Consider the following 27,607-nt stretch of genomic DNA (forward strand, 5'->3'; position numbering starts at 1 on the left):
TAAATTACCTTGCAATCCATATTTTTATTAATGAAATTGATTTACAGTTGATTTGTTAAGTATGTTTTCCCGTTATTTTGAAAGATTAATGGCAAGATCACATCATTTTTGGAGTTAGAAAAAGTAAGATACAAAAAGAAATGATTCTAAGAGTTGCAGAATATCATACAAAAACTAATCGGCCAATTTTCGGTACTTGCTTCACAGCTGTTTGATCGTCAATGTCTTATATAATAACGGTGAAATATTTTAACTGCGTCTATTGATTTAAGTATAAATATGGGACGGTTTTCAAAGGTTTATAAATGAAAGCAGTGGTTGACTATGTGGAAGATTTGATGCATAAGATGATTGCTCAAGTGCAATTTTAAAGCAGAGTTTATGTAGGAGATTTAATCAATTGTTTCTCCTTACGTAGGTTCACTCCATTTCATCAAAATTAGTCATTTCAGCTGAATTAAGGAAGACAACTTCTTCAAATTTTCTCTTGGTTGTTATTACAGTCCAGTTAGTGTTAACAGTTAAAATGAAATTGAGTAAGCCAGTGACGAGAAGAATCAACCCGGCAAAGCACATCTGGACATAAACCAATACTGAGGGAATCAACTCATCGCAAAATTTGGTCAATCTGGATCCTGTTAAGATAAGTAGTTGTGTTTCATTTTGAGGCAATCCAATGAAAGGTTGGAATATGAGTAAATTTAGTGAATCTCGAGTTTGATTGGAGTTAGGTGTAATATCAGCATCGGTATTGATGTTTCCATCGGAAAAAGTGTTTGCACATAATGATGAAGTAGTGTAAGCAGCAAATAAAAATATACCAAGAGTTAGAGTGGCAGCAATCGTTATTACCAACAGAATATAGTTGATAATAAAAAGTGTTTTAACAACACAATTTGAGGCTGGAGTGCATAAGTTGTCATAACAACTGGTGGTAAAATTGTATCTTGGTCTTTTTTGGGTATTGGTGGTACATCCAATGATTAAATTTATCAATATAAGAAGAGAAATAACAAAACCAAGAATAATTATACCAACTTCCAGGTCATTTAGCCAGATATATTTACGATTAAAGAGATCATAAGTAAGTTGATCAGAAAGAACAGTTGATCTAACCAAGGAGTAACAAATTAATCCAATGCCATTAGATGACATGAGTATGGCAAAAATTATGGTCCAAGGCAAACGGGCACATGATTTAAGGCAAGATTTAAGTTTTAACCATGGATGACAGCCACAACACGGATTACAATATGTTCTTCGAACAACACCAGCTCGATTAATAGATGAATATGAAATACCAGTTGATTTATTCATTTTGGAGTAAACATAGCAAACACTGAAGTCTCAGAAGATAAAATAACAGATGTAGGAGGAAAGAAAAAAGAAAAGTTTCATCAACAAGTTTACAAAGCTTATGGAAGATAAAGTTACACAAAATATAGACTTGTATCAGCAGAAAATAAACTTTCTGAATATCAGCACCATCAAATAAATTATAGTCACTAATTAGTTTCCCTGAAACGGAGTCTAAATTAATTAAAACAATAAAGGTGAAAAGTAAAAAAACTGAAGCAGAATCATAAACTCTTTATTGCTCTAAAGCCAAAAAGTAACAAACCCGTTTGGATACAGAGAGCTCTGTTGACATTTTGAAGAACTAATTAGAAACAGCACAAATTGTTCAATGCTGTTAATTGTTGGACAATCAAAAGAAGCTTAAACTGAATTGAGATATTGATTGTTGATTTAATGGGCACCAAGATATTTGAATGCAACCGTATAAACTTTTGGCAACTCCAAACAAAATTGTGAGTCTAAATCAATGATGTTATTTATCAATCATCCAAATCCGAGAACAGTTAGTGAACCAAAATTATTCAAGCTTGCATGGAAAGGGTCACTTCCTATCTTCCATGAATACTGAATCAATTTCCTGATCATCATTAACCATTCTCCTTGAATGAAATAACTTTCAATCTATCAATCCATTAATGTAATAATTACTAATGAGTAAAACCAGACAAGTAAATCAATCGTTTGACAACTTCAATATAAATATCTGTGTATAAAATTCAAAGTCAATGCCTCTAATTTTTAAGTTAAATTGTAATTGAACCAAAAGGGTTCTAAAAACCTCTAATTTTAATTCCACTCACAGTAAACTTCTGAGGCTTTTTGTCAATCATCTCTTGATGCTCTTTGTTTTTAAGTAATCAAAGTAGAGTTAGGTGAGTGAACACGTTTTTTGATAAATTGAAATGTCACAAACATTAATTGAGATTTACTGAGCTTTTTGTTCAATTTAACACAATTTTGACTAAAATGGTTCAATTGGTTCAGTCAAGCGATTTCCAATTTCATCGTCTTGCTACATCTTAGCCTAGAACGTAAATTCATGCTTTAAATTGTGAATGACTAAATTTTTGTATTTTTAAAGTGATTATATTTTTAATAATATGGATTATTTTATTAATTATTAAGGATTAAAAAATAAATCAAAGAAAAAAAATTACACTTTGGATTTAATCCTCGTTAGATGGCGATATTGCATGAGAGACTGTTTTGCGGCTGTTTGCAAGATTTGTTGATACATTGAATCTATTAATAAGAGTGATTTTCTTGTTTTGGTTTTATTTTTAAATGTCTATTATTTAAATTATTTATTGGTGATTTGTTTAATTATTTTAACTATAAATTAAGAAGGACATGGCTTCTATTGAGAAGCTGGTTAAATCGCTGGAGGCTCTCAAGGTACTCCAGGCATCTATTGACAAACCTGAGGAGCCGCTTATATCAACAAAATTTATGTAAGTAACTATTACTGTATTCATGTTTTGCCTTCATGGTTATATTCATAACATTACCACTATTGCTTGTCATTGCGATGAGTTTTGGCAACACTGAGTTATTCGTTTTTTCTCACATTCACCCTGAAATTGCATTGAATTTTCCAATCAACCTAGAAATCCATTGTTACCGTTTTATCCTATCTCATTTTTCACAATGATTTTATAACTCTTTTGTATAATTATTTTCCTTTTCTGCTTTTTATTTTCAGCAAAAAAGAAGCTTCTATCAGTAAAAAGGAGAAAATTTCACACTGTATCAATATTGCGGATATAATATGCTGCTCTCAATTAAGGTACCTTTATTTTCTCATCACCAAACAAAACGACATTTCACGGACAATTAACTTAATATCATGATCTTGAAATTTACATTTAAAAATTTCTCTATGGCTGTTAATTGTCATTTTCCTGTCATTTTGTTTATTTTATTTTCCAATTCTCAATTATGTCAGCTAAATTTGATAATTTATTTGATCTTTTATTATTTTAGGAGCATGGAAGATTTTCAGAAATTTTTAGGGATAGCAATAGAAACCATGCTAGCTTGTTGTGATGATCTTGATGCTGACGTGCGCTTAAATGCCGGTGAATGTCTCAACCGAACAATAAAAAGTAACATAGACTGCCATCTCAATCGGATCCATGTTGAACTATACAAAGAATTGAAGAAGAACGGATCAAGTCGTAGCATTCGTGCAGCATTAACTCGTTTCTCGGAGCTTGCTTATCTTTTAAGGCCATCTAAATGTCGTCCGTACTTAGCTCAATTAATACCAGTTTTGGAAAAAATTAGTTCACGAACTAACGAAGAAAGTATTCAAGAGACGATTGCTCAAGCTATGAAAAAATTGATGCCTGTTCTTGGTCGATATGCCATTGAAATCGAGATACTCAAGCTTCTTAACTGTTTTCTACCTAATCTAAATCACTGCTTAGTCTCAGTTCGTCGAACTGCCGCTATATCATTAACAGTTGTCTGTCAACATTCGAAGAAACCGAGTTATTTTTACTCATGGCTTATCAACAATCTTCTCAAATCCTTTCATTCAAGTCAGAATAAGTTTAACCTCAACCATAATCAGCTCCCGGAATCCAACAATAACCTCTTATCAGGCATCTTTTTATGCCTGAAAAACCTTTTTCCACTCTTGAGTAATATTCCACAAGACGGAGAGAACCAAAGTTTAGTGATCACTCCAAAGCAAAAGCAGGTTTTTGAAAAGCAAATGAGTAGCATGAAAGACAATCTACTCCAAATGTATGAATTAATCCTACACAGTCTCCGCTATTCAACGGATAATGGTGTTATTGTATCTGCTTTGGAAGCTTTGCTTCAACTATTACGTTCACCTCCAAAGCTTATCCTCAACAATCTGTTAAGTATCAATGGAGTTGGCCAATCTCGGTTAAATGATCAGTCAATCACGGCTTCCATTCCATCATCACCCTCGATGTCCATTCGTCGAATGAAAGAAGGCTCATCTATTAGTGAATTAGATAATGTCGCTTCCTTGGAGGACGATGAAGATATTCTTATTAGTTCATTCTCACAGGATTCTCGATTATCTGGTGAAAATTCGTTCAATCTCAACATAAGAACCAATTCTGGTGATATTTATCGTCCAGATTCCAGTCTCAGTGAACCCAGTGAAGTTAGTGAAAGTGTCCTTGATGATAATGGTAGCATCGTAAAAGATTTTATTGAAGAAAAGGGCCCAATTAGTTATCCTTCTAGAATTGTACCATTAATTACAGAGCAAAGTAAAGAGGAGGATTTCTCGCAATCTAATGAAGTACCTTTATCTCCAGCACCATCATTACCTAGTTTTTGGGATTCTGATATGTTATTTCAGGTAAGTCAATTGTTTCTACATTTTCCTTATTATCATACCAAATTGATTATTTGTAAACATGCAATCTACAATTGTTATTTCTCTACTCTTCTAATCTATCAGATTGAAAATATCGGAGATTTCACTTCAGAAGATACCATTCCGTTAGAATATTGCACTCGTCTACTTTGCGTCAAATTTTTGTTGAATAGTACAAAAAGTGGACTCATTCCAGATAAAAGTGTCCGAGTTAGTGTTAAATCTCTTGCCTTGAGTTGCTTAGCACCAATCGTTCAACTTTATCCAAAAGCTTTCTTGCTGGACCTTCATTTATATCGTCATTCACCAGGTAATAATTTTAATTCATCCAACTTGAATATATTTGATAAAAATTTTTACATCTTATTCTCTTTTTCCATTTCTATTTAGAACCTCCGCAAAAAATTTGGGACATAACACTTTATTCATCTCATTCTGATCCTCACATTCGAAGTCAAATTTCCCTTGTGATAGCAACTTACATAAAACATGTTTTAGATTTACCTTTAAGTTATGGAGAGTTCATTAGTGTCAATTGTGCTCCTTCGGATATAAATGAAGTACCAAGTTTGGAAACATTAATCATGAAACATATTTATCCCATTCTCCACGAATCGGGCAATACATCATCGAGCATTCGCAATGCTCTACAATCATTCCAAATTTGTCTCCCTGTTTTAATTAAATCGCAAGAGACTATAATTAATATTTTACCTAAAATTTTAAATCGTCTAATTTTGTTAAAAGATCACAATTATTGGCTTGTTAAGGTATGTTGAAGATTCATTTCTATTTCTATTCAATCATTACATAATTATTCAATCATCTTTTCAGGCTGGTCTTCTCGAGCTTCTATCGAATCTACCTTATACTGAGATATTTTATCTGGAAAAACGCATATCTTTGGCTCAAAACTTTAATTCATTAACAAAGTTCCAAGACATTGTCATTGATGAAGTATTTATGCCTCTTTTATCCGATGAAGATTATCGTATACGCAGTTCGGCATCATCTTATCTTGTTGGGTAATTTTTTAATTTTAATTGATTAAACTAAGCAAATCTAAAATTTACTTTTATTCTTTCTATGATTACAGACTAGTCAAGAATATATTTATATGTTCAAATCAAAATAATGGTGACCCAGTGATTGGAACTACTCAAAACCTTGCTGAATCGTACATCAACTTTTTCTCTGGATCTTCTATGAACATTCTTCCAATTCGTGAACCTTTCCCGACCAAATTACTTCCCGATAATTTTGATTTTGATTTTCCATTTGTAGATAAAAAAGGATCCTGTGATTATAATGTTTCCATTGAATCTAACCTTAAATTAATAGTGGACAAACTTATTAATAATTTAACTAAAAATTCTGCCTCCAAAGCTACTCTTTTTGGTTGTTTTCAAAGTCTTTGTGAGCTCAGTGAAGAATATCCAACCACCAAATTCGGAAAAGCTTGGGGATGCAAAACTGAGGACAGTTCAAAGACAATTTCTCTTCTCAAATATTTGTTATATTTACTTTCAAACTATCCTCCTCTGATCAACGATCTCATTGCTCATCAATGTCTCAACACTTTAACTGGAAACCTCATCTCTGGTCTAGCTTATCAAGTAATTAGTCAAAGTGAACTTGATGGAGATACAGTAAACGAATCAGATTGGGGTTCAATAAGCAAAGATGCACCACTTTTGGAACCAATTTTAACTCAAGCAACTCAACATGCTTTGAAAATTTTAGGAATCTTTGCTTCTGTCTATGATGAATCAAATAATCTTTTAAATTCATCAACCCCGAATTCTGCTATTAAACCACAAATGATCTCATCACTATCAAATGCCACTTTGAGTCCATTGAGAAAGAAAACTGCTAAAACTGATGCTGATAAAAGTGATTCACGAAAAAGTGGCCTAGATAAGGAACGAAATAAAGCTTTACAAAGGCAAATCAGCATAACCAATGATCCGCTTACATGGCGTTTATATGAAATCATGAAAAGTACTTATCAATCATCTAAAATAACAATGGATATGAGCGAAAGTAAATTAGGTCCACTTCTTGAATCAGTTCTCAACTTGCTCTCACAGCTTTTGGAAATTGGAAGTTTTCGTTATTTTATCCGTTTTTCTGAAGAAATTTTAGATTACATTAAAATTGTAATCAACCATGAACCTAAAGCTTCTGTCAAATGTGTCCACCAATTGTTAAAATGTTTATTTGGTCTCAATTTTATTCATTTGATCTCTCACGATCGAGAAGCAACCACCGATAAACTGGATATCATTAAGGGATCCCACACTGGTCATCAAATTATGGAATATTCAGGATGCTCTTTTCCTCTCCCTTCTTCATCGTCTGGCCTTTATCAGGCAGTTATTGCTCGACCTTATTCCAATTTTTCCGATTACGTCTCATCTCGAGCTCCCTCTCTCAATTCATACACTTCTTCACCTGGTTCTTCATCCGAGGATCCCGAACTTTGGCAATGCTTTTTTCGTAAAGCTGTTGAAAAGCAAGTTTCCTTTGTATTGGACAAAAATTCGGCTCTTTGTCTTTCAACCTATTCAACTGGGACTAATCGCATCACGTTAACTAGTTACATTCGTTTATTTGAACCAGTGGTAATCAAAGCTTTACGTTTATACACAATGACAAGTAATCTTGATCTGCAGTACGAAGTTTTATCTTTCATCTGTCAGTTGATTAAACTTCGAGTGGATTATAATTTGCTTGACTCGGATTCTATTTTTCTTGGATTTGTTCGAAAACAATTTGATTTTATTGAAAATGGACTATTGGGACCTTGTGATCGATTAATTGGAATTATATTCAATTTCTTTATTCTTCTCTCCTATCCAAGAGAACATTCTAATCAAAGTAAACCCATCATAACTGTTCCCAAAATAATACAAATGTGTGATGATCTTATGGCATCAGATCAACCTCCTGTTTTTTATGCTCTTCCCGCTCTTCGGCAAATTGTTGAAGATTTAATGTTGTACCGTTTACCCTCCAAAGTTGAATCTGCCAAGGAACTTGATGCTCAACGAGAAGTTGCCATTGCGGCTTTGCTTAAGCTTGCTCATCATCGTAAAAGCCTTTATCTGCTCAACATAATTGTTCACCAATCACGTAAAGAAGGTGAAGATAAATGGAGGAAAATATCTCGTCAAATAATCGATGTTCTTCTTCCTCTATTAACTCGTCAAAATTTGTACATTGAGTGTTACCCTGATCTGGAAGTTGTTCATCATCTCTTTGAATCTGTATCACCTGCTGTCTATCGACCTGTTGATTATCTTCTTAAAGCTCTTTTCACTCCACCTGATCCTAAATTTCTGGAAGATCATCACATCTTTCAACGTTGGATTTCATCGGTTCTTGTCATTTTACGTGTATTAATCATCCATGCCAAAGAAGAAATTGTTTTGGCTCGACTCGATGATCTTCTTCCTTCATCTACTTTCTTTAATCTCAAATGGATTCGAGATGATTCTCTCATGTCAGATGAAATTTTTGATGCCTCTCAAACTACCGAAAATGCTTCAGTGACTCTAATTGCTGAATTTATGTTTAATGTTGTTCGTGTATCCGCAGAAACTCTCATCCATTATCGTGAATCAACTAGTCCTTTGCTTCGTACTCGTTCAACATTTTTAGTTCAACAAATTTCTTCTTTTCTTCTTTATATGACGCATATGTTTCAATCAGGTTCTTATCGTCGTGTTGCCAAGCGCTCATCTGAACTATTGAAAGAAATGTTATCTCGTAATTCAATTTTAGGTTCAATTAATTCAGCTTTCAGTAAAATTGATGCACATTTCCCAACACTTATGTTTCAATGGTGCAATGTATTGATGCTTCTTGGTTTCGATGATCAAGGTACTCATCGTTTCTGGTACAAACTAATCAAAGGCAATGAGCTTACCAAACTTGATTCAGGACCTTGTTCCATGGTGGAACATGAATCACCTGATGAATCCAAAGATGATTCTCGATCATCATCAGAAGAATCAACTGTCCATCAATCATTGAACGTTGAGATTATTCATCGATCAGCTCTCATTTTGATGTGTGACTTTGTCTGTGAAAATATGAATGATGTCGAGCAATTAACTTGGTTAATAATAAACAACATCTACGAGATTATTCGTTGGTCTTATGAGCTTCCAATCCGTGACTTTATTCATGCAGTCCATCGAAATCAAGCTTCATCTGGATTATTTCTTCAAGCAGTTGGAGCTCGGTGTGATAATTTTCGGGATGCTACTTTTTTGAATCGTCTCTTACTCTGTATTGAACTTTCTCACGAAACTCAATCTGGTTCATTGATATCTCTGGTGGTTGAAAAGATTCTCACAAATCCTCAAACTAAAGCCTATCTGTCTATCCGAATGTTGAGTAAACAAATTGCCATTAACAAGATAAAATTTTTGTGTAAAATTGATTCCCCTGAAGATGCAATCCTTCAACTATCTGTTGAAGATACTGACAAGATTCTCCATTCCCTTGATGCCAGGAAACATCGTGATTTCAGTGATCTTTTGCTTGATTATCGTAAATTTATTTCTCCAACAGAACAAGATCATCCATTAAATGAAAAGGAACCAATTCCCTTGACAAATTTAGAGTTAAATCGATCCAAAGATTGGTTTCTTCACTTTTTCCCCAGCAGTTATAAATCTCAACAAATTGATTGGATGGAAATTGCCACTTCGTTGAACAAATGTTCTCCTGAAGAGTTATATTCACTCTTTGGTCATAAAACATTTGGTCTTTCAATTCTTGCCTGTTGTTTAACAACAGCAACTAAATTAACCTTTTTCAACGAAGAACCATCAAATGAACAACCATTGAAAGGAAACATTCTCCTGAAAGCATGTATGGCATCATCACAGCAACATCTTCTCAAAATTCAAAGTTATCTTCCTCCCCAACATTCACCCTTTTCATCAATCGGTGAAATGTTTACTGCTCGTGATATGAAACACAGAGATTCTCTTATTGAATTGTTTAGCCAAAAATTTGTCAAAGATTATATCGTCTCATTGATTCCCGTTTACAATGCATTCGCCTGTTATGCTGATGAGTCTCGATGCTTTGAGAATAAACCCGAAGCTAGAGAATTGATTCTCAGAGTTGCTATTCTCTACGCAGAGTTGCTTTATTATGATCTAGAGCTGCGTGATTTTAATGATATTAATTTGTACATTACTCTATTACATGATCTTACCAAGCGTCCATCTCTCATATCTCTTCTCTGTGAACCCAAAAATGTATCACTTCTATGCTCTTTTATAGCTGCAATCCATTTTACTTGTAAATTAAGTAAGTATTTGTTTAAATTACGTTTTTTTAGAAGAATCGCTTTAATTAATCTTTTCTGTATTTATATAGGTTTCGGTGATTTATATGAGATTTCATTGCGAAAATCTTTCCATGAAAAGGAAACTCTTACCAAACAGGAGCGATCTGATTACCGTCATTTGGTTAAAGCTTGTGATCGAATTGTTGAGCTTATGATGTTTCTCAAATTTAGTGAATCTAATTTATCTTCATCGGCTTCATCTTATACTTCTAAATTACCTTTAAGTTTATTGAGAAAACTAAAGCGAATCATTATCTCATTGGGCAGAATTCCTTTTGTCAATTCAGTAGCCATGATACCTCCGTCCATTTGGCAACACGAGTTGTGGTCACCCGAATTTAAAGGTCACTTTGGGACCGTTTGTCCTACCATTCCATCCGACTATTTACGTGATAAAGACATTTTGATACAATTGATAACTCGAATTGGTTCTCTTGGCTGGATCAATAGGATACAATTTGAAGAGTTGTGGATGTCTTTGTTGGGAGTTATTTCACCAATTCAAGATTCTTATGAAACGTTTGAAGATGCTCAAGATAAATTATTAATTGCAAAAATTGGTATTGATGGGATAACAACTTTACTTTTACAATCTTTACGATATCCTATTCCAGGAAATCCACTTAGACCTTTGTATTCATTTAATCCTACTCGAGCAGCAGCCTTTATGCACACCAAGTTTGGTGAAAAATTAAGTCAGTTAAAATGTATATTACCGTCAACTGGGACTGAAGAAATTGAAATTGATGATACTTCATATATCAATTCAAAGCATTTATTTTCTGTTGATTATCTTCGTAAACAAATTGGTATTATTTCATCTAATGATTTAACCCCTCCAACCTCATCAGGTTCATCTTCGGAAACGTCTTCAACTGTTCAAAGTCCAACCTCTCAAGGAGTCCCTGATCCTTACACTCCTCGAACTCCATTGAATATTCCTATCAAGGAAAACACTGAGATTGACCTTTCTTCATGTATCCATTTCTTGCTTGAGCTTTATGGTCAACTTATTAATACTCATCTTTCAAGATCACCTTTAATAATTGAACTTTGTCGATCAATTGCTTCTCTAATGGACCTTTTCTTTGAAAAAAGTCAATATGAATGGGTTTTAAACATTTTCCTTGAATTGTTTCGCCTTTCAATCACTGATGAAGATGATATGGTCACTCAATATTTGGCTTTTGGTATTTGTAAGTCAGCTGCTGTATTGGCCATTGAATCTGATCAACTCATTGAAAAATGTAAAAAGTGTGTTGAAGCAAGTCTCAAAAGTTCACTTTTACCAACACGAATCAACACCTTATATGGAGTTTGGTATCTATTAGAAAAGAAGAATACTCTTCCCGGAGGAAAAGAGACTCAATTTTTACCTTGCGTCTCTGATTATTTAGTCAAACATCTTGGCGATGAAAATCTGTAAGCATTTAATTTGTCTTTAAATAATCAATTCAGATTACTTAATTATTATCCTTTATTTTGCAGCCCAAGTAGTCATAACGAGGAACATGTGGTTCTTATGTGGGACCTTTCTTTCCATCTCATTGAAACTTTTGTTGACTCATTTTCTGATAACGATTTTGCTCAGAAAATTTTCTTGGTAAGTTGAATTTTTAAAGATAGATTTGGACTTGATTTAACAGATTTATTTTCATTTTCTTTCAACAGTTAAGCTTAAAAACAATTAGCAGCCAGTGTCATAATGTCAGAGTTTACGGAACTGTTAGTGATGGTTTAATGCACTTATTGGTATGTGAAACTTTCAGCATTAAAGATGCTGAAGCTATTGTCAGAATTTCAACCGAAAAGCTTAAATCACCCAAATTGCCATCACAAGAATCAATTGCTTCCCTTCGCCTTATGATTACATCAATATATATTTGTGAGTAAATACACCTTCATTTTAATGGAAATGAATTAACTAGCATTTTCTTTCTGTTTCAGACGGACTTTCATTTGCCAGTGAAACACCTTCATCGACTGTTAGTACAAATGATACCAACGAAGACTTGTTATTTGCTATGGAAAGGGTTAGACTCATTTTTGATCGGCTTAAAATATGCAACAAAAAAGAGGCAGATATGATTGCTTCCATCATTCCACAAATACTTTGCGATTTTCTTCCCACTCAAGAAATACTCAATAAAATTATTGGAGAATTTTTATCAAATCAAAATATTTATCCACAACATATGGCAACTATTATTTACAAGGTAATGTTTTATTCAATTAAAATACATTCACAATAAATCATGAATCTTCTATTAACAAGCTTTTCTTAATTTTCTAGGTTTTCAAAATACTGCGACAACAATCAGAAAGCTCAATGATTCAAGAATGGGTTTTACTTTCTCTATCAAGTTTTACTCAAATCCAACCAATTTCCTCTGCAATATGGTCTTTATCATGTTTCTTAGCTAGCTCATCATCTAATATTTGGATTAGAAATTTGTGAGTTTATTTCTTTCCTCGTATATCATATTTTTACATAGTTAGTATTCCCATCATCGTATTTAATGTCTCATCTTTTTTTATCAATAGGTTTTACTGCCTTGTTGCCAAACCTGGTCTGTATGAAACTAGAGACGAAGAAATCTTTTTCCTTTGCTGTTGTAATTTTTACGATGAGGTAAATTAACATTTAAAAATGTTATTATCAATACAGAATCTAATTATCCTTTTGTTTTTATCATTTTTAATGCCCAGCTCACTAAGGACCATCAAAAGGAATCATTTTTGTCAATATTTGAAGATGCAGCAAAACCAAACACTCCTTATACTAAAGTGTTAGCTAATCTGAAAAAGTATAATTTAAAAGATTAAAGTGATTGAATTAAATTAAACAAGATGTAAACAGTTAATCCTGAAGATTAAATCTGATCTCACAAAAATTGGGACAAAAATTTGAAAAATCAATGCTCAAAATGGTATTTTTATATTTGTAAGAAAAACCGTCTAAAGTTTATCATTGACATGGTTGACCACTCTAGTACTAAATAGCTGTATATCTCAACCAATCAACAGAAAAAGTATGGTTATGATTTAAGGTGTTTCAATTGTAACAATTGAAATTGGAAAACGATTAAAGCACAAAAATCAGTCAAGGTATAATAATCATTGAGGTTGATGCTAATTGAATGTCCAACTTCTTAATTAGCCACAATGTTTCCTCAATGTGTTTCTAATTTCATGGCTGTATAGCCCATCAACTTGTCAACAGCTCGGTCATTTACCTGATCTTGTTTATGATTTGATCTTTACCGCAATTAGTTGACCAGTCATTAATAGACTGTATTCCCGTATATAAAGTTGTGTCGAGCATCTTTTTTCATCATTAATTTGTTGGAAGTAATTCAGAATACATATTCACATTCAACTAGTCTCCATTTGAATATCAGAGATACATCGAATCTCTTTCAATTAAATCTCAGTGCCTATCATTATTTGGTGATTTATCAACTCTAGTTCAAAACTCAGTTGTGATGCAAATGATCATGAAATGGTCACTCAAAACGACAATGTTATATGTTATTTTATATACAATTATATTCGTCTTGATGGCTCCAACAACAACTAGCTATAGACTTTCTCATCGGGAAGCTCGCAAATTGCTTAAATTTGTGTTAACGGCTGCTGCCCTTTCACCTCCAAGAATAGGATTTTTACCACTTCCATTACCAGTTCCGATTCCATTCACAATTGAAACAGTTAAACCACCGATTGTTGCTCCATTCCCTCATCACCATCATCATTGAAAAACAACTTAAAATCAATAAATCTTCACTTTCAGAGTTTATCCAGATACAGATGGAAAGTTGATTGGTCAATAGTTTTGTATAACTTTCGACTGAATTTTGATGGATTTATCTAAAAATCTTTCTGTGTATCTTGTACAATACCATGAATTGTGCTTAATTCCTAACTGAAGATGTAAAGATTCAGTGTCCGATGATCCGTGAATCTTGTTAATGATAAACTCAATAAATCATAACTTTTGAACAAATTTTAATGCTGTGTACTTTTGTTATCTAATTTATTTTTAATCTATTTTGATCGTTAGACTAAACGCGCATTTATGATCTATAGACGCTAAACATTGATTTCATCGATTGAATATAAAAATTTCATAAATAGAGAAAAATATTCAACGAAATATCAAAAGTTTATTAAACGGCAATTTTTTATAATATTTGTTCCTAAACAATCAGATTTATTCATAGAATTGATTTCACATCCAGTTTGAACTTCATGAGCATATCATACAAAATTGTTAATATTTCTTATTCAAATATTTCTTATTTCTTATTGTAAATAAAAATTCAATTTAATGTAAGGTTTAGCATATTTTGGAGTAACTTTAAGATATTTTGGATATGATTTTTTGAGCTTACAGTTCACAATTTGTATAAAATTTGACGGATTTGCTGAGCAAATTTTAGGCTTCTTATTCATTAAGTTGATTTTTAATTTCGTCAGCTTGACAAAAGATGCAAAAGTTCATTTTGCTTTTGAAAAACTAAAAGTATGAAGTCCAATCATTCCGATTCCCTTCAATAACTTCAAACCAAATTAATAATTTACAACAAAATATCTATTTCAAATCAATAGTCCAAATTGGTTGAGATGAAAGTTGAATGATTAAGATTTTTCCATCATTTGTTTATTTACCATTCGTTTTATCATTTGTTGTTGACCTGTTACGAGCTGAGATATTCAGAGGCCGTATCTTCTTTTCAATCTTCTCATACTCGAATCGTCAAAAAACTTGTTACTGCAAAAGATGGTTTAAACTTCGCAATCAAGCCCCAACAAACAATTAAGGATATAATTAGGAAGTTCTCGAGTTTTTGATTCCTTTCCAAACCGCGATCATTTTAAATCTCTTCCTTGACTAGGTTTTTACATCATCCTTATTCATAATATCTGTATCTAACTGCAACCAAAGTAACTCCACCATCTATTCATGAAGACTGTCTTGGGACTGGTGGAGGTGGAATTGAAGTGTCACCGATTCTTCCTTTCCAAACAAAATAACCAACAACTCCAAGAGCTGCCAATGCTAGTAAAATAATTGAAGTAATCAGTGCAATCCAATTTGTCTGAATAAAGTTTGCCTTCGCCAATGCTTCAGAAGATTTCACCTCATCACTCGTCTCGACAGACCTTATAGTTTCTTTAATTTCCTTGGGCACTGGTTCACTGTTAACATTCCCAGCAATAGTGCCGAAACCACGAGTTGGTATTCCAGAGTGAGAAATGTAACCTGGATGACGATAAGGCAACATTGGTCGTTGAGGATACAAAAACTGTGGCGGAGGTGAAGCTTCCACCGATGGTCTAGCAGGCGAAGCATCTGATCGCGACTCTTCACTTTTGTTTTCATCAAATCCAACTTCATTAGAGGTTGACTTATCTCCATTTGCAACCAGAGGACTCCATGAACTTGGTAACTCTGAGACAGGCGAAGGTGCATCAGGACTACGGGACAAATGTCCAGGCACAGGTCTTAAAATTGGACTCAAAGGAGGACTATAAGTAAGATAAGTTCCAGTTGGAAGTCGAGCCATTGCTCTGTGTCCTGGGCTTCTGTGAAAATATCCCAAAATTGGATTTCCATGGATAAGGAAAGCAGGATGACGGAAAGTCTCTTCAGCATTCAACTCAATTTCATTCACCGATTGGGTTCCCTTTTGCAGTAGCGGTAAAGTTGTACTTGAATCAACCGTCAAATATTGTGAAAATGTAACAGCTGCGAAAATTTGAACAGCAATAAGTAAACTTATGATGAACATATCACTAGACATGATTAACTAAATGTGAACAAAATTAAACGTTTAAAGATTTCTGTTGAACAGCCGAAAAGATGTTAACACAATAAAGAAGCGAAAGTTGATCAAGTTGTGAATCTCCCTCAATTTGTCACCTCTGTCCAACCCTTTCCATATAATTCAAAGCAAATTATTTTTAGATTTCATTCGGAAGCCAATTATCATTTCAATTAGACGATTTAAACAGAATTAGCAATTTTAAAATGTATCATCAAAAAGCTAATTGTTACCAATTGTGTGGCTGAAAACAGAAAAAAACAAAACTCAATTGTGTTTTGGTTTACTTCAATCTGATGAACAGTAAATTTTCCGGCGATCAAATAACTTTTACATAATGTGACCTGGTGCCAAGCGATATTCATCATTATCTTCCAACTCTCTCCTCTCTCTTTGTCTCCTCCTTTACCTCACTTCTTCCTTCCTCAATCAGAATTTCTTTGAAAGTAAACTCGGCGCTTCAGTGACTTTAAATTAAACTCCAAACCATATCTAGATTCATTGTTGTAACAAAATGCTTGTAATTGTCTTATGCGAAATATTTCAATCTCAACTGATAACTTGCTCTATCGTAAGACTTTTCAAGTGACACCAATAGGCGACACAACAGAGCGAAAGTAAAACTTTAGATTGTGTAAGGACGGAATCGCTTAGGTGCGTTTACTATTATCCAAAGTGAAAACAAAAGCATGAAAGTGACAAACGGATAAAAATTGAAACAGTTAATAATATATTTCCGATTCTTGGTGAAAAATGGAATGCTTTTTAAGGTGATCGCAAAAATATTAAGATTTATTAAAAGGCTGAAAACTGGTAAAAATGAAAGGAAGTAAAGCTTTTCAACTGATTTTGTCAAGTCTCAGCAATTGATTATTATTAATAGAGCATTGTGAATGCAGCTAAAAATTAGCAATACAATGATATTTATTAACTATTTGTTATTGAGAAGTGAATTAATAAAATGGTTTAATCATGAAAATGTTTCCTGTGCAATGAAAACAAGAGAATTAACAAATCTTTTCTTTCAGAGTTGGCATTCTAAATATGATGTAAAGTTGGTTCAATCCAAAGAAGTACTTGAACATAGAGCTGTAACTTTGTGGATTTGTAGAGACATAAAAACTTACAAATAGTTAGTCTTGTATTGATAATAAAATAAGTAAAAATGAACACAGGACGATGAATGGGACTATAATGGACAGAAATTTGCTCACATCGATTTCCTTTGGTAAATACATCACAACTTGTTACTAAAAAGACACAAGCAACACAATTGTTGCATTTATGCACAAATTGATACAAGTACTGAAAAACAAATGGACAAAAACGAGGAAAAACAAATTTCTTTCAAGTTTAAACTCTGTAGGTTTGTAAGGCCATAGAAACTGAATCCATTTGTGCTGATAAAATATTTCTCCGATTGTCAGTTTTCGATAAAATCGAGTCCAAAGTTGAAACTTCGATCGCTTTTTGTACCTTTATGAAAGCATATTTTAACATGAAACTCATTTTCCTAGCGTAAATTTTAATGATCTACCAGAAAGTGAACTTATTTTGAGAAATATAACTTTGTTTTTCTTGTAAAACAGATTAGTTCGATTTTCAGTTTAAACGAACTCTTCCTGTGACCATAAGAGTCAACGAGCTGAAACTTATTATTTGTTCAGGGCAATTGTTGGTTCAAATCATGGCTTGAATACTTTTTTCGATTTACTGACAGTTCCCTTGATTTTGGCCTTTGGCCGTAAAACTTTGAACATCGATTTTTCGAGAATGGTTGCACAGACAATCATCATTCTTTGTCCAAACATTAGATTTCGTTATGGACTATAACATTATATGATTCAATACCTAAGAAAGTCTGAACTTGTTCATTAACTAACACATCATAAGATTTGTGTTCGATTCACTATTCAACTTAATAAATTAGGTAACAAGTCTGACAGCATAAGTAATAAAAATGCTACAACTTTTTTGTTTTATCTGATATTTCAATATATCATTACTCATACTAAAATCTAGTCATTGGCCAAAGAATGGTGATTGTCCGTTCAACTATTCTCGAAATATTGATGCTCAAAGTTTTTAGGTCAATGTCCGAAATCAAGCGAACTATTGCTCGAACGAAAAAACTATTCAAGCCATGATTTGACTCAACCATTTCTAATGGACAAATAATAAGTTTCAGTTCTCTAACTCGCCCGGTCACAAGAAGGAACCGTTTTAACTGAAAATCGAACTGATCTGTTTTACAGCAAACAGAAAGTTATATTTCTCAAAATAAGTCCACTTTCTGGTAGATCATTAAAATATACGCCAGGAAAATGAGTTTAATGTTAAAATATGCTTTCAAAAAGGTACAAAAAGCGATCGAAGTTTCAACTTTGGACTCGATTTTCTCAAAAACTGACGATCTGAGAAATATTTTATTAGCACAAATGGATTCTGTTTCTTTGTATCTACAAATCCACCAAGTCTCAACTCTTAACATTAAATGTTCGAGCTTTAACAGTACTTTTTGTATTACATTTGTAAGGTAAACCAGAAAATTGGTTTATTTACCAAGAAATGGGTTGAGATGAGTTTGTTTTGTTGAACAAGTTGTTGCTTGTCCATTTACAGCCCAAAAATCATGGACATCGTGCTAATGGAAAGCTAACAAATTGCATTGAATTGTTAATTAGCAAAGAATGATCATATTATCATTATTAGCATGTATTAGTAGTTCTGAAAAACCAATAAACCTTCTAAATTTTATTTTATATCACAATAATCGACTTAATATGACTGTGAACGCATTTTATTAATTTTTATTGATTTTGTTGATCTTCTTTTCGATAGAAAGAGAAGGAAACATTGAAATGAAAAAAGATAAGTACTTATAGACTAGGAATGAACATGCTTCGAAAATGAAAACCACGAAACGATAAATAAAGTGGTTATAAAGGCTTGTGCCCAAGCATACAAGACACCAGAATAAACTTGAGGTGTTAACAAAGCATCACCATAAATCATGGCTCTAACAGCAGATAAGCCAGATTCCGTGTATGGATAAATGTTTCTCAATGGAATCATAAAGTAAGGTAAGCTTTCTAGAGGCCAGAAAATGGAGCCAATAAATATGCCAATGAATCCATAAGAAGTAGTGACGAGAATTGCAAAAGTACTTGACGGTATCATGGATCCAATCCAAATGGCTTTTGTACAGCCAGCAATGATTATGGCTGGAACGACTAAGGCAACAAAAAGCCAAGCTCCACTGACAGGGAATCCAGTAGTCCAAGTAAGGATTACACATGACATGAATAGAATGGGTGATAAAAATAAAACTGTGATTGTTACCAAAGCACAAGCTAGTTCAAGTCGAGTTACACCTGAAGCAAACAGCCTTTCAACTGTTGGCTCATGAAACTCTCGAGTTACCCAAAGCACAATCATACCAACGGTAACAGTTTCAACAAGTTGAAAGAAAAATTTGACAATGACAATGTTTGTCGGTGCAAGATCATGTAATCTACCATTTGTTTGAAATAATGGTTCCATCTTTACATATTGAAGTCTATTGAGGTAATCGTCTGATGAATATGAAGATGCATCGGAAAATTCAGATGACACTGATTCTTTGATCAAATTGTGAAGGAAAATGTAAGTTGTCAGCTCAACTGAATCAGCCTTAAGTCGATTCACTGTATCTTGAGTCAATGTGATGAGACCGCTATGTAAAAGTGTCTCATCAATGTATTCACTTAAACCCAGCGAGGCCAGTTGATTGAAGTTGTTTGTAAAGGCTGGTCCAATCGTAAGGTAACCCTGCAATTTTCCTACTTCGATGTCATGATGAGCTGACCTTTCATCTTGATACAATGGAAAGGACCAATGGTTTGGGTTTTCTCGCAATAAATCAATGTATCTAATTGCAAACGAACCATTGTCACGGTTAACTATACCAATGGACAAATCTTTTGGGAAATGACCGTAAAGTAAACCACAAAAGGTTATTATCATTGCATGAACCAGACCAACTCCAATCAATCGATAGACCATGTGTTTCATCCATCGATGATAGTAGCGCCATAAAAGCCAAATGTAAACATGGAAAAATGTTTGGTTACATTTAATTTTTAGGTTTACTGGTTTAATCGACTTCTCTTCTGGTAAAACTGGTTGACAGGTTAATACTTTCATTTTGTTGTCCATTTCTTTCTTGTATCTGCATGAAATGGCAGCCTCCAAGTTGAAAGAACCCGATTTAACGATAAATTGGTGGGGACTGTCTTCGAATAGGACAAAACCTTGAGCGAGAAAAGCAAACTGATCAGCTCGCCTAACCTCTTCAAGGTAATGAGTCGAGACGACAACAGTCATTTTCCATTCTCTTTGAGCACTTTTCAAATAATCCCAAATTTTGTTGACCAACAATGGATCCGAGCCGACTGTGGGTTCATCCAGAAGAGCCAATTTGGGTTGATGGAGAAGAGCACAGGCCAGGGAAAGACGGCGTTGTTGTCCAATTGAAAGATGACTTACCAACCGTGAAAAGTTGTCAAAGCCCAAAATGGCAGTTAACTGGTGAGACCGATGTGAGATCACTTTCGCTGTAAGCTTATTTAATGAACCGTAAAAGTAGAGTGTTTCTTGGACAGTCAAGTCTTGATCAAGTGCAATATCTTGTGGCATGTAACCAATCTCGGGTCCAAATTGATGTAACCCGTGTTTAGTCAGGTTAACACCGAGAACTTGAAGGCTTCCCGAGGTAATTTTATAGCGACCCAAAATGGTTCGGAAAAAGGTTGTCTTGCCGCATCCTGAAGGACCGATAAGTCCAAATATTGATCCACTTGGAACAGTCAATTGTAAACATTTAAAGACTTGATTAGATTCACCAAATGAAGTTAAATCCAACTTCAATGAATTGGCTTTTATTGCAGCAAATTCAACACAATTCAAAACATCTTCACCGTTGTTGTTGTTTACAACACTTGATTGATCAGTGGACATTTTGATGGTCACTTAAAAGGCTAACCTTTGAACAGTTAATTCCGAGTAATACAACATCAAGTTGAAGCAAATTTAAAGTAATCAATATTGAAATGTAAATCTGTTCTGAAAATTTCTAGTAACACATGAATTGACAAGAGTCCATTATTATTAACCTGTCAATCCTTAATCAGCTTTTTTCTGTGTTAATTATTCTTTTTATTGTTTTGAATTGAGATTCATTGGATCGCAGCAATCAAGGTTATCCATCAATGATCACAGGTAAACAAGACGTTAACGGGAAGCAAATGATGAAGTTAGGTTAACTGATAAAGTAAACAGCTCTAGGGTTTACTCAAGTTGTAACGAGTTAAACAACTCAAATCAAGTTGGTTTATCATTGATTAAACTCGTAAACTTTTCATTTTTTATCATGAAAATATTCCAATAGTGGGTTAAATGATCATTTATTTGTTTCTCATTCTTCCTTTTTCATCTCATATTTCCACATGATTTTGTTTTATCCAAATCAAATCAACTCCTAACTTTACTTTTGGTTGAATTTAACTTGCAAATGATCAAAATAGAAAAAGAAGAACAAAATCATGCAAATCTGGAAATTCCCTGGAAATTGATTAACCTTGAATCGACAGATTTTGTACTCGATCATTAAGTACGAGAAAATCACTGAATTTTCATAATTGATCAATTATTCCTCTAGCATCTCAACCGTACCGATTTACATCTGGATTGTTCACACAAAATAGATATTTTGTTGTTAAATTATTACCTTTGAAGGGAATGGGAATCATTAAGCTTTTGGTTATTCAATAAACATGGAATTTTTGGTTGCATCTTTAATGAAGCTGATGAAATTGAAAACCACCTTAATGGTTAAGAACATTAAAATTAATTTTCATCAGCAAATCTGTTAAATTTGATAAATTATAAGCTCAAAAAATCATTTTACAAAATGTCTTATAGTTGCTTCGAAAGATGCTCAATCTTTAGATTGAACGTTTGTTATACAACATGGAAGAAATACCAAATTAATTGTCATTATTAACATTATTAGCTGTTCCTTAATTTAAATTTAGTATCAATAATTGTGGAACAGTTATCAGGGTTTTTAAGGAAGGAATCGTTTGATCTAGAAGTCGAGTCTTCTACCATTTTTCAGGGATAACCCAATATTTAAAACCAGTGAATTGTATTTGATTCTTGGAGTATCAATCAATCAAATGATAAGCAAACGATGTAACAAATTTGAAATTAATTTATTAAAAAAGCTTTTAGTTTTCGAGTCAATCAATCAATATGAAAATATTTATCAGTAATTGATTAGTTACGTATTCATTGAACTGCTTGTAGCAACTATCATCATTGATTTTAGTTATTGGCTGCACCAAGATGAGAAAATTTTACAAGAAAATTGTCTTGTTGGTGATTACAATGCAGTTAATTTTGAATAATAAGCTAAATTAAATGATTTTTTCATTATTTGAAATTAATTAAAACATATTACGAGTATTTTGGTCACAAAAAAAAGAAAAATTATTTGGTCAAAAGTGAGATTACTTGAATTCTAGGCCAAACTCATTCTTAACCCAAGGATAAACCTCTGGACATTCAAAGCAAGTCTGTAAATATCTTTCACCTCTCAAATGTCTACTGTGCAATTTACACAATTTAGGATGATTACAAGCAATTAGGTTAGGGTCAATATTTTTTTGACACTTCCAGGGTTCAAAGTTGTTCAGTTGGCTTAATGGTGTTGGAGTTCGCATCCATTCAATGGCTTGATAATTGGTAACAATGTAAACATCTGGTTTCTTGATCAATTCATCGATAAATTGCAGGAATACCTTGAAGTTTTTCTTATCCTTAAACCATGTTGTGTGGAAGAATAGACCAAATGGCGCTCTATTTGTTTTGTAATGGCGGTTGAAGTTATCAAGGAACAGAGTGAATACTTCTTCCTCTGAAAGATGGGTTGGACAGGAATCAACCATGGCACAAGTATGACCCTATTACAATTGTTAATTTGATAACAAAAAGAACAATTAAATAAAAAAAAAGCAAAGAAACAAAAATGAGAAAACAGTTCACAAGAAAAAATCAAGACAAGCCAAAATAGATCAGCATAATAATCAATTGGGTTGGTATTGTTTTTTTGCTGTTCAACATCTTTTTTTAGAGCTAACATCACTAAAAGGGTAACTAAACAATTATAATTGTTTGCTTAATTATTCATAATGTTGTATTGTTAAACACTAATGATCAAATTGATTGTTTCTTTTCATTCCACTTTTTTAGGTTAAACTTGTTTATTGTATTAAGTAAGCGGTTCATTGCTATTGTTGGGTTATCTCTTGATTATTGTACTTTGTTTTTCATGTTGGTGGATTGATTATCATGAGATGTAAATGGTTGAATGTTATTTATATACTAATGGAGTATAATTTACCTCAATATCCAATGGATTCATTGCCATCTCCCACATTCCTGGGAAAGACCGGGATGGACATTTTTGTAATGAACCTGCACATTTGTGAGGAATCCTAAAGTCAAATGTATAAGGCCAAATTGGTGGATCTGATTTAGGAGGAACCATTGAAGAATCATAAAGAAAACCAAATTCTTTCATCATAATCAACTGTGTATTCCAACCAACTCTGAGGAAAGGAACCCGAGTTCCTCTCAATTCTTCCAATGGTATACCAGCAAATTTGTTGATAATATTGGCCATACCAGCAAACTCGTCAAACCAATCTTCAATTGTAGCATTAAAAGTCCACCAAAGCTCAGGCTGGCGATGACTTTACATAAAAATAGACAAATATAAGGTTATAATCAACAAAATGGTTGGTTAATTTTACTCTGAGTAGATTACTTACGTGATTGAATGAACAGCAATTTCATGTCCATCGTTCCAGAGCTTTTGGACATGACGGTAATTTGTATACTCATGACTGAGGAAAAAGGTAGATCTGATTGGGCAACCATTAGCATTGGTTCTGTTTGCAGTGAATATTGTCTGATAAATTTCCCAATTTTCATTGTTAACAGCATCATCAAAGGTTATTATAACCATTTGTGGAGTTTCCTCGGGTTTGAGATTATTTGGAATTTGGGTTCCATCAACAGAACAGAAACAATCAGGTAAAGTACAATTATTAAGATCACATCGACCTGGAGCGTTTGGATCATTTTCTGGGTCACACCAAGATTCATCTGAACCATCATTACAATCAACTGTTCCATCACAGAAGACATCACGATTAAGACATTTCCGATCAGCACAAGCTAATTGACCTTCAGGGCAGATTGGACTTTCAGTTGCCAAAAGAGGACGAGGAGTTGATGCATCTAATCAATATAATCAAAAGTGAAACAATTAGCAGCAAAAAAAAACATTGTAGATGAAAATGTTGAAACCAACCGCACTTCATGAATAGATAATGTTGATTTTGTGAAACAATCGAGTCAATGACCGAACAGAAATGAGTTTGCAAAAAGTTCAACATGCTAATTTCAAGTTTATATTCACAATCTTAATCGAGTTGATAGATGATCCAAATCTTCAATCTTTTCAATCGAATCAACATAATCATAAGACTCTCTTTGTTGGTTTGGGTTCTGACTTCTGGGTTGGTCAATGAAAAGAAAGTTAACGACAAAACGGTGAATCGACTTACCATGAGATTTTTCACAATTTTGAGCATTTATCTTAGCTTTGAAATCACAAATTTGTCTATCGATGTCAAACCAAAGACCAGATGAACATCTAAACTCAAGAACCTTTCCTCGAGGACACCAGTAATATTTGGCACAATCACGGATACCAATTACCTCAGGATTACGATAAAATTTACCATTAGAAACACAAGGAATTCCCTCAACAGAACCTTAAATCAATTAAACAAAAAGAGCACAAATTTATATTAAAATAAATAGAAATTAAGATTTAATAGAAGCAATTTTATTGGCAAAATCACTAAATCACACTAGCTTTTGTTTACCTGATTCAATGAAGTCATCACTTTTATCAACAAGCGCGACAATTTGAATTACATAGCAGGTAACGATGAAACACAAAGAAATTGCCCAAAAATCAAATTTACGTTGATTGTTGGTTTTAACCATATTGGCTAAATTCAGTGGTGATTGCAATTAAAGCAATCACTATTTAAGACGTTACAATCAATCTTTGTTAACCAAGGAACCAAAAATGAAAACAAAAAATAAGAACGGGAAAGAATAATGTTGGACAATGTTTCACTTATTGATTTATTTATAAATGCGAAGCAAACTTAAACGTTTAAAATTAAAATGCACAACAATGAAGCTCACATGAAAATGATTGTAGAGCGAAACATTAGCGTTTTACAAATGATGTTCGGGATCAGTAAGAAGAGGGAAGAGAAAGAAGAGAAGACAGAAAGAAGGAAAAGAAGCTTGAAGATGGGCCGTAAGATTTGGGTGGAATAAGGTCAACAATATAAAGGACGATTACACCAGTTTTTGTCGATGAAATCGGAGCAAATCAGGCTTCACTCATCAACATAATCAACATAATCATCATCCTACACGCTGTCTTCAGTCACTTTTTTTGCTAGCTTTTTTCATTTACTCATTACCTGAATCTTAACATCATCTTTTTATTTTTGTTTTGCTTTATGCTTTCTGTGATTCAGGCTTTGGATTTAAACAAATCACCTTTAACATTATCCAATTCAGTCTTCTTTCTTCCTCATCAACTTTCAACTGAATATTACTGATTTAAAATACATTAAAATACTGATTTACTTTTGATATTAGCATCTTTGAATAACAGTTTGACTGTTTTCAATAAAATGTCATTTCAAATCTGCTATCAAGCTAAAATATTCAAAGCTGTCTCGAGATGAACAAACAAACTAAATAAAATCATTAATTGTTGAAATCAAAAATCAATTTGAATGCAAAGAAGCAATGTAAGTCTTTAAGATTATTATTTTCGAGGAAATTGAGTGAATCAAGAAACTAAAGTAAAACTGAAGATATTGAATTGAACAATGAATTGAAGTTTACCTGGAAGCATGTTTTTGATCAAATGAGAGCAAATTATTACATTTCTTGGTTGATTTAACAAGCAATTAGTTTGATTTCTTAACTGTTTATCAAAAGTCAAGATCATGTTTCTATATGAAACCAGAATCACAAGGTTCCATAAATCATAAAATTGAAAATTAGCAAAAAAAGAGGAAAAAATTGGAAGATAACTGCGGAATGATGATTATAGACAGAGTTTTAATGGTTCATTCACACAGATGAAGTTGGCGATGGCGATAAACAAGATGAAGATGGTAAAATGAATTCACACAGAATGTCTGAGGAGGGTGAAAGAAGAACCAAAACGTCTAAAAATAGCTAAATTTAAATTAAAATAAACATCGCCATTTTGACTTAACCAATTCTCCACAGTCTTCACCAACAGTTTCACCAGAAAACAACACTCTTTAACCATGTTTAAGTTAATTTACTTGATTCTTACAATTTGCTTTGCTATCAATTTCTCATCACAATCAGAGAATAATAAGGTAATTAACTTGTTACACAATTTAACAGAAATCAAAAAATCACCCAAAGACAGATCGGATTGTCTAATCTTACTGCTGTCAATGGCTTTATACTTTAATATTTTCTTGATTTGCTTCTAATTGTTTTTGATTTTACGTTTTCGTTTCCAAGCCAGTGAAAAGTTTACAGGTTCAGGTAACCAAAAAGGCCATCTTTAATGTGACAATCGATGGAGTCCCTAAAGGGTTAATAACCATTGGCTTGTTTGGCAATGCTGCTCCAAAGACTGTTAAAAATTTTGCTGCTTTGGCCAGTAAAGAGGGTTACAATGGGTTGAGCTATAAAGGAAGTACTTTTCATCGAGTCATTCCAGATTTCATGATCCAAGGAGGTGATATTACTGAAAAAGATGGATCCGGATCAATTTCAATTTATGGTAAATATTTTGATGATGAAAATTTCAGACTAAATCACAGTGAAGCAGGATTGATATCGATGGCAAATGCAGGTAAAGATACCAATGGATCACAGTTTTTCATAACCACTGTAGTTACAGATTGGTTGAATGGTAAACATATTGTATTTGGTAAGGTTTTGCAAGGAATGGATATTGTTAAATCAATTGAACAATTAGCAACTGACGGTGAAGATAAACCATTAACAGAGGCGCGAATAATTGATTCAATGGTTATCGATGCTAACGAAGTGATTAGCTTAAACCAATGAAAATTAAGCTATCATGGATAGATTGAAATATAAATCAATTAATATCCTTTCTCACCCATTTTATGACCAAACTGATTTTTGTTTACTGTTTTAACTGAAACTGTTGTTGATATTATCAACATCAAATTGTATTGATGATACAACTTTACAGTCTTCATAAGGAGTAAAATTTCTTGCCAATAATGATTAAATTTTGAATAAATTATTGATGGAATTGATTATTTACAATGTAATTTACTCTTAATGTATTTTTATAACATTGGTATGAAAAACGATTGAATCTGATAAACTATTTCGGTGACTATTAAGGTAATTAAGAGGTTTATTGAGAGGGGTGAAACAAATTGCTGTTGATAGATTATTTAGTTACCAATAGGCGTTTTTCTTGAGCATTTTCTGTCATGTTCCTCAAGACTTACA

General features: G+C 33.1%; 5 protein-coding genes across 5 annotated transcripts; 2 read left to right on the forward strand and 3 right to left on the reverse strand.

The window, feature by feature from the left end:
- Positions 1-4: 4 nt before the first annotated feature.
- On the reverse strand, positions 5-1,609 carry LOC107364676 (uncharacterized). The gene has a single exon (XM_015932101.2). The coding sequence runs from the start codon at positions 1,315-1,317 to the stop codon at positions 421-423; it is 897 nt and encodes a 298-aa protein (XP_015787587.1). The 5' UTR covers positions 1,318-1,609; the 3' UTR covers positions 5-420.
- Positions 1,610-2,588: 979 nt separating this feature from the next.
- htt (huntingtin) lies at positions 2,589-13,013 on the forward strand. Its single transcript, XM_015932360.3, has 14 exons — positions 2,589-2,810; positions 3,062-3,145; positions 3,343-4,705; positions 4,808-5,033; positions 5,114-5,493; positions 5,558-5,748; positions 5,820-10,054; positions 10,124-11,516; positions 11,583-11,697; positions 11,766-11,979; positions 12,042-12,310; positions 12,388-12,548; positions 12,639-12,726; positions 12,804-13,013. Exons 1-14 carry the CDS (start codon positions 2,710-2,712, stop codon positions 12,918-12,920), a joined length of 8,937 nt encoding a protein of 2,978 aa, XP_015787846.1. The 5' UTR covers positions 2,589-2,709; the 3' UTR covers positions 12,921-13,013.
- A 5,795-nt stretch (positions 13,014-18,808) lies between these two features.
- LOC107364677 (ABC transporter G family member 23-like) lies at positions 18,809-20,920 on the reverse strand. Its single transcript, XM_015932102.3, has one exon. It carries the CDS (start codon positions 20,918-20,920, stop codon positions 18,809-18,811), a length of 2,112 nt encoding a protein of 703 aa, XP_015787588.1.
- Positions 20,921-22,157: 1,237 nt separating this feature from the next.
- LOC107364981 (chitin deacetylase 1) lies at positions 22,158-25,505 on the reverse strand. The gene is made up of 5 exons (XM_015932440.3): positions 24,922-25,505; positions 24,598-24,807; positions 23,797-24,268; positions 23,367-23,718; positions 22,158-22,926 (listed from the first exon to the last, which is right to left on the reverse strand). Exons 1-5 carry the CDS (start codon positions 25,043-25,045, stop codon positions 22,474-22,476), a joined length of 1,611 nt encoding a protein of 536 aa, XP_015787926.1. The 5' UTR covers positions 25,046-25,505; the 3' UTR covers positions 22,158-22,473.
- Positions 25,506-26,372: 867 nt separating this feature from the next.
- LOC107364982 (peptidyl-prolyl cis-trans isomerase C) lies at positions 26,373-27,408 on the forward strand. The gene is made up of 2 exons (XM_015932441.3): positions 26,373-26,481; positions 26,633-27,408. The coding sequence occupies exons 1-2, from the start codon at positions 26,407-26,409 to the stop codon at positions 27,185-27,187; spliced, it is 630 nt and encodes a 209-aa protein (XP_015787927.1). The 5' UTR covers positions 26,373-26,406; the 3' UTR covers positions 27,188-27,408.
- The last annotated feature ends 199 nt before the right edge of the window (positions 27,409-27,607 follow it).

The sequence above is a fragment of the Tetranychus urticae genome, chromosome 3, assembly GCF_039701765.1.
Source record: "Tetranychus urticae isolate SD_2017Ah chromosome 3, NJAU_TeUrti_SD_1.0, whole genome shotgun sequence".
NCBI classification, from domain to species: Eukaryota; Metazoa; Arthropoda; class Arachnida; order Trombidiformes; family Tetranychidae; genus Tetranychus; species Tetranychus urticae.

Bases quoted from the DNA above. Each gene is read 5' to 3' on its own strand.
- LOC107364676 (XM_015932101.2), bottom strand. From the start codon at position 1,317: ATGAATAAATCAACTGGTATTTCATATTCATCTATTAATCGAGCTGGT.
- htt (XM_015932360.3), top strand. From the start codon at position 2,710: ATGGCTTCTATTGAGAAGCTGGTTAAATCGCTGGAGGCTCTCAAGGTA. The intron at 11,698-11,765 runs GTAAGTTGAATT...TTCTTTCAACAG, and splicing joins TTGCTCAGAAAATTTTCTTG to TTAAGCTTAAAAACAATTAG. The intron at 11,980-12,041 runs GTGAGTAAATAC...TTTCTGTTTCAG, and splicing joins GATTACATCAATATATATTT to ACGGACTTTCATTTGCCAGT.
- LOC107364677 (XM_015932102.3), bottom strand. From the start codon at position 20,920: ATGTCCACTGATCAATCAAGTGTTGTAAACAACAACAACGGTGAAGAT.
- LOC107364981 (XM_015932440.3), bottom strand. From the start codon at position 25,045: ATGGTTAAAACCAACAATCAACGTAAATTTGATTTTTGGGCAATTTCT. The intron at 24,808-24,921 runs GTAAACAAAAGC...AATTGATTTAAG, and splicing joins TGATGACTTCATTGAATCAG to GTTCTGTTGAGGGAATTCCT. The intron at 23,719-23,796 runs GTAAGTAATCTA...TTTTATGTAAAG, and splicing joins ATTGCTGTTCATTCAATCAC to TCATCGCCAGCCTGAGCTTT.
- LOC107364982 (XM_015932441.3), top strand. From the start codon at position 26,407: ATGTTTAAGTTAATTTACTTGATTCTTACAATTTGCTTTGCTATCAAT. The intron at 26,482-26,632 runs GTAATTAACTTG...TTCGTTTCCAAG, and splicing joins CACAATCAGAGAATAATAAG to CCAGTGAAAAGTTTACAGGT.